The sequence below is a fragment of the Scylla paramamosain genome, chromosome 28 (genome assembly GCF_035594125.1).
Source record: "Scylla paramamosain isolate STU-SP2022 chromosome 28, ASM3559412v1, whole genome shotgun sequence".
In the NCBI taxonomy this organism is placed as follows: domain Eukaryota; kingdom Metazoa; phylum Arthropoda; class Malacostraca; order Decapoda; family Portunidae; genus Scylla; species Scylla paramamosain.
This window is the reverse complement of record NC_087178.1, coordinates 7,437,501-7,447,500: the sequence shown is the minus strand read 5'-3', so window position 1 is coordinate 7,447,500 and position 10,000 is coordinate 7,437,501. Positions and strand designations below refer to the sequence as shown.

At 44.6% G+C, this 10,000-nt stretch overlaps 1 protein-coding gene across 2 annotated transcripts in view; it reads left to right on the top strand.

Moving 5' to 3' along the window:
- Positions 1-10,000, top strand: part of LOC135114835 (hemicentin-1-like) — an 83,770-nt gene that overhangs the window by 54,162 nt on the left and 19,608 nt on the right. For both annotated transcript variants that reach the window (XM_064030961.1, XM_064030960.1), the window contains one exon: positions 2,958-3,034. In XM_064030961.1, the coding sequence (XP_063887031.1) occupies positions 2,958-3,034 (77 nt within the window). The remainder of the gene's footprint in view (positions 1-2,957; positions 3,035-10,000) is intronic.

Here is a 10,000-nt window from a genome sequence, read left to right as displayed (position 1 = left end):
AATAATAGCAATAAGTATTAGTAATAACAGTAATACTAGAACTATTAGTCATAATAGTGGTAGTAGCAATAGTAGTATTAGTAGTAGTAGTAGGAGGAGGAGGAGGAGGAGGAGGAGGAGGAGGAGGAGGAGGAGGAGGAGGAACACCTCTTCCTTCTCTTCTTGCCTCTCCAACTCTCCACATTTCCTCCTCATCCCCCTTCTCCACATAACTGAATGTAATAACAAGAATAATAATTCATTTATATTATATACATGACAAATTAACAATATTGTATCAGTGGTTGTAATAATAAACACTTATTGCAACATGCGTCTTGCTTTCGTCAGTGTCCATCATGCACACACACACACACACACACACACACACACACACACACACACACACGAGACAATCTATTAGACAAATGAAAAGTAAATAGAAAACATTGTTTTTAAGAAACACGTCACTGACGCTTCGTGACGGGAAGCAAATCACATACCTTCCAGTTTTTTTTAATTTTTTATTATATTCACAAAGTTAGATTCAGTTTTACAACATAAAAGTACATCAACCAAAAATTCACGTGATTTCTACTTTTCTGAAAATTCCATCCACATGATTTCTGTTTATATATATATATATATATATATATATATATATATATATATATATATATATATATATATATATATATATATATATATATATATATATATATATATATATATATATATATATATATATATATATATATATATATATATATTTTATTTTTTTTTTTTTTTTCGATTATTTTCTTTTTAATATCAAGCGGCGGTTGCTCTACCGTGGGTGTGCTGAGCGCGGAGCACACCGACGGCGAGGCGAGCAGCTCACCCTGCGGGTTCATTACCCTCTGCAGGACGCCCGTAGCGTCCTCTGTTTCCTGCGCTTCGCCGCCGCCGCCGCCGCCACCACATCCAGGCCTGGACACAGACGTCCGCCAGCATGATGGCCGCAGCCAGGCCGCACACCAGCCAGTCCAGGGGCCGCGTGTCCTCGGCCAGAGCGTGCCAGAGTGTGCCCGCCAGCACCGCCACGCCACCAGCCGTCCAGTTGGCACTTGCCACGTCCAGCACCTGTTCGCTGTTCCTCCTCACCCCGCGTGGGCGGCGAACTGCCTCTTCCACCACCCTGCACTCCTTCGCTCTCATCTCCCCCATTCGGAGGTCGTATTCCCGCAGGAGGTCGGGGAATACCGCACCTGAGTCGGGGAACCGCACGGGTCGAGGCTTCGGAAGCTCTCCGAGCTGCGCCAAAGCGCTGGTGGCGAGGCCCACGTGCTGAGCCGCTATGGGGCCGCCACCCGCTGCAGACTGCCCGCTGCCCGCGTGCTGAGCCGAGATGGGGCTGTCTGCCTCGGGAGACGGCCTGCTTGCCACGTGCTGAGCCGCGGCGAGGCCGCCACCCGCTACAGACTGCCCGCTGCCCGCGTGCTGAGCCGCGGTGGGGCTGTCTGCAGCGGAAGACGGCCCGCTTACCGCGTGCTGAGCCGCGGCGAGGCCGGCATCCGCTACAGACTGCCCACTACCCGCGTGCTGAGCCGCGGTGGGGCTGTCTGCAGCTGGAGACGGTCCGCTAGCCACGTGCTGTGCCACGGCGGGATCATCTCCCGCTTGCTCGAGGGCGAGGGGAGGCACGCTGGCCAAGGGCAGGGTGGGAGTCGCTGTGGCATGGTCTCCTGCAGGCGCTGCATTGTACAGGCCCTTTCCTGTGCTGTGGCCTCGCTCCTTGCCGCCGACTTGTTGGGGTACCGCCTCGTCCTCAGCCTTGCGGAAGCAAGTGAAGGCGAGGCAGCGCCACCACCAGCTCATATTGTACCTCACGGCCAGGAACACCTCGTCCTCCCGCTGCTGCTGCTCCATCACCCGCCGGAAGTTGAAGATGCCCTTGTGTTTGACGTCACTCCCACGCAGGCAGTACAGCTGCAGTGCGAGATTCCTGTACCGCAACAACTTGGCCGTGTCCAAGGGCACCGCCATGGCCTGCTCATTCTGCCACAGGCAGCCGCCCCTGTTACCCGGCACGCGCCTCCACCCCGCCTTGTACAGCGGGACGCAGGCCAGCTCGCGGCGGTAGGGGAACACCAGCGCGCCGCGGTCCTTCGCGACCACACGGACGCGTTGTGGCCGCTTGCCCCCGTAGGGAATCGTTACCTGAACCCGAAGCGTTATCATAGTCTTTTCGCCGGTCATGGTTGCAGTTACTCTATAAGAAAACAGTAGCAGCTAGGTGCCAGTGATATTTAGGATCAAATGAGCTGCCTCTCATATCACACACTCCGTCCCCCGTGAAGAGCTTGGAGTTAGCGTGCTGACTCCTCCACACGTAGGCCAATCACAGCTCACTAACAAAATAAACGTATCCAATCATAACTCAGTAACAACAGACGTAGTACAATCACAACTCAGTAACATAACAGACGTATTCCAAACACATTGCACTACGTGTGGGTGTGTTTCAGGCTTGTCACTCTTCACCACACCCGCAGTTCACACACACACACACACACACACACACACACACACGTGTGTGCCTGGTGACAAACAGATGTTATGCAAACACTACAAGGTCACACTGAAATGATCACCAGTTGACACTAAACACCACAACTTCGACTGTTATAAGAGTGACTGGTGTTGAGGTAAACTACACCTTACACCACCAACTAAGCCCTCCATCTTCCCTCCTCCTGCCTCTCCAACTCTTCACCTTCCCTCCTCCTGCCTTTACTAATATCGTCCACACTGTCTCCTTCATTCTCCTTGATCTTAGCTAAGTTTATAGACAACTTTGCCGCGTTTCGTATAAATTCATGTGGTTGCTCTTCTATCATTATTATTATTATTATTATTATTATTATTATTATTATTATTATCATTATTACTATTATTACTATCATTACTATTATTATTGTTATTTCTGTCTCCTTAAGGTGTCCTGGGTAAGGAGAAAGGGGGATGACTTCCACATCTTGACGATCGGCTACCAGAAGTACCACAATGATAACAGGTGCGTGCGAGCGTGGTTGGGGGGGGAGGGGGAAGCAGGTTAGGCGAATATGAATACTAAATAAGCCTATTTAGCATCCACATTTACCTAACCTCAACACACACAAACCAGGCAGGCAGGAGGAAAAAGAGGAGGAAAATCTAATACAGTAACAACAACAACCACCCCTAGCAGGAAGAGGTGAGGAGAAGGAAGGAAGGAAGGAAGGCTGAGGGGGAACACTAGAGGTAAAGAAAATGGAGATCGACAAGGATAATGTTCAGAAAGGGAAAGGAAGGAGAGACGCAGATAACAGTGGAAGATAATGAAGGGATGGGAAAATTAAGGGTAAACGGAGGAAGAAAGAAGAGCGTAAGGAATGGAATAGGGAAGGTAGAAAAAATGGTCAGAACAGATGGTAAGAGGAGAGACTGGAAAAAAATTCTCTTTTCTTTTAATTAAATTTGGTGCAATTAGCCCACCACCATCACACACACACACACACACACACACACACACACACACACACACACACACACACACTCCAACCCACAAAAACTCCCCCAAAAAAACTATAACGGCTAATAATTTTTAACAACTTTTTTTCAATACTACTTCATCTTCCCACCTTTAGAGGGAGAGAGACACCGAAGGACTATTATCAGTTTTCTTCAGTTCTCCTCTTCACGCGTCTGTGTTTGCGTGTTTGTGTATTGCTTAAGTGGGCTGGAAAAAGTTTGTCGCTATCCTTTGTGGCTGCATTGTTGTGGAGGAGGAGGAGGAGGAGGAGGAGGAGGAGGAGGAGGAGGAGGAGGAGGAGGAGGAGGAGGAGGAGGAGGAGGAGGAGGAGAATAGGAGCACTGAAGGAGAAGCACTTTCTAAAGCATAAATATAAAACTTTTGCTATACAATCCCTCCATATTGGCTTGTTAGTTTATTTTCCGTTGCATTCTTACACCTCTCCCTCTCCCTCTCCCTCTCCCTCTCTCTCTTTCTGATAATATTTACATAGACCTTATATATTTGCAGCAGTTTCGGTGTCTAAATTTCCATGAATTATAGCCACCCACACGCGAAGTAGAACACACACACACACACACACACACACACACACACACACACACACACACACACACACACACACACACACACACACACACTCATTTCTACAAAATTTAGCACACATGTCGATCTTGCTTTATTTATTTCTGGCCATTTTTCTTTTTTAATGTCAATATACAAAATAAAATCTTAAATGTATACAGATGAAATGGGTATATATTTAGAGAGAGAGAGAGAGAGAGAGAGAGAGAGAGAGGGAGAGAGAGAGAGAGAGAGAGAGAGAGAGAGAGAGAGAGAGAGAGAGAGAGGCAAGCTCATTCCAGAACTTTTTAAACCATTTTACATTTTCACTGCCAATAATAATCCCATGAATATTTTACACTAAACTGCCCGAAAAATAAATTCCTTTGGCGTTAGTCTGTGTTTATCTGGGACACACACACACACACACACACACACACACACACACACACACACACACACACACACACGGTCTCTCTCTCTCTCTCTCTCTCTCTCTCTTGGCAGCATATGATAAGAACAAAAACGAAACGAATATTAAAGAATAAAGGAAGATGAAGTAAAATAAGTAAAAACGTAACAATGAATTATTTATGGAGGAAAAAAAAAGACGAGACAGCTGAGTTGTAATTTATTCTTTTTCTTTTGTGAGTTCTTGGCGGAAAATGTTCATTCATCTTTGCAATATTAAAGTTGAGAACGAATGGGCTTTGGTTTCACTGGGGGTTCGAAGCTTCAGGAATCAGCTATGCGTGTCTTGTATTGATTGGTGAAACTTCGGTGAGCGTGGGTAGTCAGTGTATATTTGTGTGTATGTGTATAAGAGAACGCTTTTTTTCTTTTTTTTTTTTAATTGAAACTTAGATATAATACATTTTCTAATCTGCGACGCGTAAAGTTAAAAGTCACTCATATCAATTTGTGACATTTTGGTGTAGCAAGATTCTGTGTGTGTGTGTGTGTGTGTGTGTGTGTGTGTGTGTGTGTGTGTGTGTGTGTGTGTGTGTGTGTGTGTGTGTGTGTGTGTGTGTGTATGATAGGTTTACTTCAGTTGACGCTTAAATGATACAACATACTTTTAATCTTGACACGCGTGAAGTTGATAAAAGTGTGAAGTTAAAATCACTGCGTCCATGTGTAAGCATTTATGTTTTTAAAAGATAGAAGGTTTATTCCAATTGACGCTTAAATGATGTAATACACTTTTAATCTTGACGTGCTTCAAGTTAAAAGCTCACAGTTCAAATCACTGCGTGTCTGTGTATTTGTGTTTTTAAAAGATAAAGGATGACATCACGACTGGCTTTCTATGTCGCATCAAATAACATTATACGATTTTGTTCTTGGCGCGCGATAAGTCAGAAGTGAAAAGTGTGACATCGCTGCTTTGGCGGGGCGTCCATTACTGCTGCCGCGCCAAGCCCCTGACTGATGTGCCGGAATGGACAGCATGCAGGCGCCGCGATCAGACCTTCCAATACGGAGTAATCGCCGCGATATTCCACCCATTGGTCGCTGGGTCATGGGCGGCGCTAAGAGCAGACAGGAATAGATTGACGAATGAAATATAGATAAGGAAGCTAATGAAGTGAATTATTAGCTAATGAATAAAACGACCAACCAGTCAACTTGGAAGCTAACTGATCACCAAAACAAAACAAACTATCTAACTAAGTAGCTAATAAAGTAACTCACTATTTAACTAACTAAACGAATGAATGATCAGCTAACCGGATATACTGACTGCTGAACGAATGAACGCATGAACTAAAAAAAAAAAAAAGAAAACTAATTAAATGATCAACGAAATAACAAAACTGGCTGCTGAACTAACCCATGAAATAACAAAAAAAAAAAAAAAAAACTAACTCACTTCCGTCATTACAATTCTCTCACATTACGAAAAAAAAAAGCAACAACACGTCCTCTCCTGAAACGTACGAGATCTCAATTTGCGAAGCCATCAATAATCAGCAGAGCAGAGTAGCGCGAATAACGAAGCTTGCATTGACACGAACACAGCACAACGCACCGAACAAAGGCGTCACTTCCAACAAAAGACAGTAGCACAAGAGGACACACGCAGGGAACGCCAACAGCAGCACAGCGAGACACACACGAGACTCAAGCTAATGATCTACCGTGATGTTTTATGATCGAGTCTTGCGCCGCAGTGCCTCGTTACATCACACTAATGGCGCTCTAAGTACCTTGCACGCCCAACGACTTACGCTTAGTTCATAACAGAGACTTCGAGCTGAGGGGAGAAAAAGGAGGAAAAGGTATTGGTGTTGGTGGTGGTGGTGGAGTAGAAGCAGAAAGAAGAGGAGGACTGGGAGTAGAAACAGGAACAGACGGAAAGATGAAAGAGAAATAGGAGAATTAACGGGCGGAGGAGATGGAGAAGGTGGAGGAGGAAATAGCAGGAGAAAGGAGAAGGAAGACGAGGAAAATATAAACAACTAATTTGTAAAGGTCAACAGGGTACCAATACCAAAACCAAAACAGAGGTTCCAAATTATTCACAGCCAACGGGAGGAAGGAGAGAGGAACAGTCGGAGGAACAAGAGGCAGAAAAGGAGGAGAAGCTACAACATAAATAATTCCTGAAGTCTAAAGGGAATCAATAACTCCCAAACTACTCAGAGATCCCACGTAATTCATATCTCAAAGTAATATGAAGCTGGAGAAAAAACACCCCAAGAATTCCCTGGAGTATCCCAAGCATTCCTGGTTCCCCCTTAATACAGACCCACACGGAGCCACACATCACTTATTCATCTAATCTCCCCTTACCTGCCTCATTACATCCAGTCCTCTAATAACACCGCGGACTTGCTGCCACCAGGGAGACGCAGGGGAGCCGGGATGTGTGGGACTGGGTCACCATGTTTGTAGGGAAAGGAAATGTGTGTGTGTTATTGCGACTAGGGTAGTGAAGATTACTGCCACTACTGCCGACTTTGGGAGAATTTGTTGTGATGATGGTAGTGAAAATGATGATGGTTGTGGTGATGTGTGTTAGTCGACCGGAGCTGAAGATTGTTATTGACTCTGTATACAAGTTGTTGTGGTGGCAGTGATGATTAGTATTAAACGGTGGTGGTGGTGGTGGTGATAAATGTACGAATAAGAAGATAAGGGATAAAAAAGTTCACAATACAAGATAACACCAAAAAAAAAAAAAAAAAAAAAAAAAAAAAACATTCTACAAAACAACTCACTTTAAAAGACAAAATGAAAGGAGTGACAATGTATAATTAATACAATGTATAATTAATACAAGATAACACACACACAAAAAAAAAAACAAGCATTCTACAAACACAACTCACTTTAAAACTAACAAAAAAAAAATGACAAAATGAAAGGAGTGGCAATGTATAATTAGATTTTTTTTTTTTTATGTAGGAGGGACACTGGCCAAGGGCAACAAAAATCCAATAAATAAAAAAAGCCCACTGAGATGCCAGTCCCATAAAATGGTCCTAAGCGGTAGTCAAAAATTGAAGGATAAGTGTCTTGAAACCTCCCTCTTGAAGGAATTCAAGTCATAGGAAGATGGAAATACACAAGCAGGCAGGGAGTTCCAGAGTTTACCAGAGAAAGGGATGAATGATTGAGAATACGGGTTAACACCAGAATAGGGGTGAGAGAAAGAAGAAAGTCTTGTGCAGCGAGGCCAAGGGAGGAGGGGAGGCATGCAGTTAACAAGATCAGAAGAGCAGTTAGCATGCAAATAGCGGTAGAAGACAGCTAGAGATATAACATTGCGGCGATGAGAGAAAGGATGAAGACAGTCAATTAGAGGAGACGAGTTGATGAGACGAAAAGCTTTTGATTCCACCCTGTCTAGAAGAGCAGTATGAGTGGAACCCCCCCAGGCATGTGAAGCATACTCCATACATGGACGGATAAGGCCCTTGTACAGAGTTAGCAGCTGGGGGGGTGAGAAAAACTGGCGGAGACATCTCAGAACACCTAACTTCATAGAAGCTGTTTTAGCTAGAGATGAGATGTGAAGTTTCCAGTTCAGATTATAAGTAAAGGACAGATCGAGGATGTTCAGTGTAGAAGAGGGGGACAGTTGAGTATCATTGAAGAAGAGGGGATAGTTGTCTGGAAGATTGTGTCGAGTTGATAGATGGAGGAATTGAGTTTTGAGGCATTGAACAATACCAGGTTTGCTCTGCCCCAATCAGAAATTTTAGAAAGATCAGAAGTCAGGCGTTCAGTGGCTTCCCTGCGTGCTATGTTTACCTCCTGAAGGGTAGGGCGTCTATGAAAAGACGTGGAAAGTGCAGGGTGGTATCATCAGCGTAGGAGTGGATAGGACAAGAAGTTTGGTTTAGAAGGTCATTGATGAATAATAAGAAGCGAGTGGGCGACAGAGAAAGAACCCTGAGGAACACCACTGTTAATAGATTTAGGAGAAGAACAATGACCATCTACCACAGAAGCAATAGAACGGTCAGAAAGGAAACTTGAGATGAAGTTACAGAGAGAAGGATAGAAGCCGTAGGAGGGTAGTTTAGAAATCAAAGCTTTGTGCAAGACTCTATGAAAGGCTTATGATATGTCCAAGGCAACAGCAAAAAGTTTCACCAAAATCTCTAAAAGAGGATGACCAAGACTCAGTAATGAAAGCCAGATCACCAGTAGAGTGGCCTTGACGGAACCCATACTGGCGATCAGATAGAAGGTTGTAAAGTGATAGATCTTTAAGGATCTTCCTGTTGAGGATAGATTGAAAAACTTTAGATAGGCAGGAAATTAAAGCAATAGGACGGTAGTATGAAGGATTAGAACGGTCACCCTTTTTTAGGAACAGGCTGAATGTAGGCAAGCTTCCAGCAAGAAGGAAATGTAGATGTTGACAGACAGAGCTGAAAGAGTTTGACTAGGCAAGGTGCAAGCACGGAGGCACAGTTTCGGAGAACAATAGGAGGGACCCCATCAGGTCCATAAGCCTTCCGAGTGTTTAGACCAGCGAGGGCATGGAAAACATCATTGCTAAGAATTTTAATAGGTAGCATGAAGTAGTCAGAGGAACAAGCCCAGAATCGTTCAAGGTAGAATTTTTAGCAAAGGTTAAAGTGAAGAGTTCAACTTTAGAAATAGATGTGATAGCAGTGGTGCCATCTGGTTGAAATGAAGGAGGGAAAGAAGAAGCAAAGTTATTAGAGATATTTTTGGCTAGATGCCAGAAGTCACGAGGGGAGTTAGATCTTGAAAGATTTTGACGCTTTCTGTTAATGAAGGAGTTTTTGGCTAGATGGAGAACAGACTTGGCATGGTTCCGGGCAGAAATATAAAGTGCATGAGATTCTGGTGATAGAAGGTTTAAGTACCTTTTGTGGGCCACCTCTCTATCATGTACTCGTATAGCACGAGAACAAGCTGTGTTAAACCAAGGTTTAGAAGGTTTAGGATGAGAAAAAGAGTGAAGAATGTACGCCTCCATGCCAGACACTATCACCTCTGTTATGCGCTCGGCACACAAAGACGGGTCTCTGACACGGAAGCAGTAGTCATTCCAAGGAAAGTCAGCAAAATACCTCCTCAGGTCCCCCCAACTAGCAGAGGCAAAACGCCAGAGGCACCTTCGCTTGGGGGGATCCTGAGGAGGGATTGGAGCGATAGGACAAGATACAGATATGAGATTGTGATCGGAGGAGTCCAACGGAGAAGAGAAGGTGACAGCATAAGCACGATTAGAGGTCAGGAAAAGGTCAAGAATGTTGGGCGTATCTCTAAGACGGTCAGGAATACGAGTAGGGTGTTGCACCAATTGCTCTAAGTCGTGGAGGATAGCAAAGTTGAAGGCTAGTTCACCAGGATGGTTAGTGAAGGGAGAGGAAAGCCAAAACTGGTGGTGAACATTGAAGTCTCCAAGAATGGAGA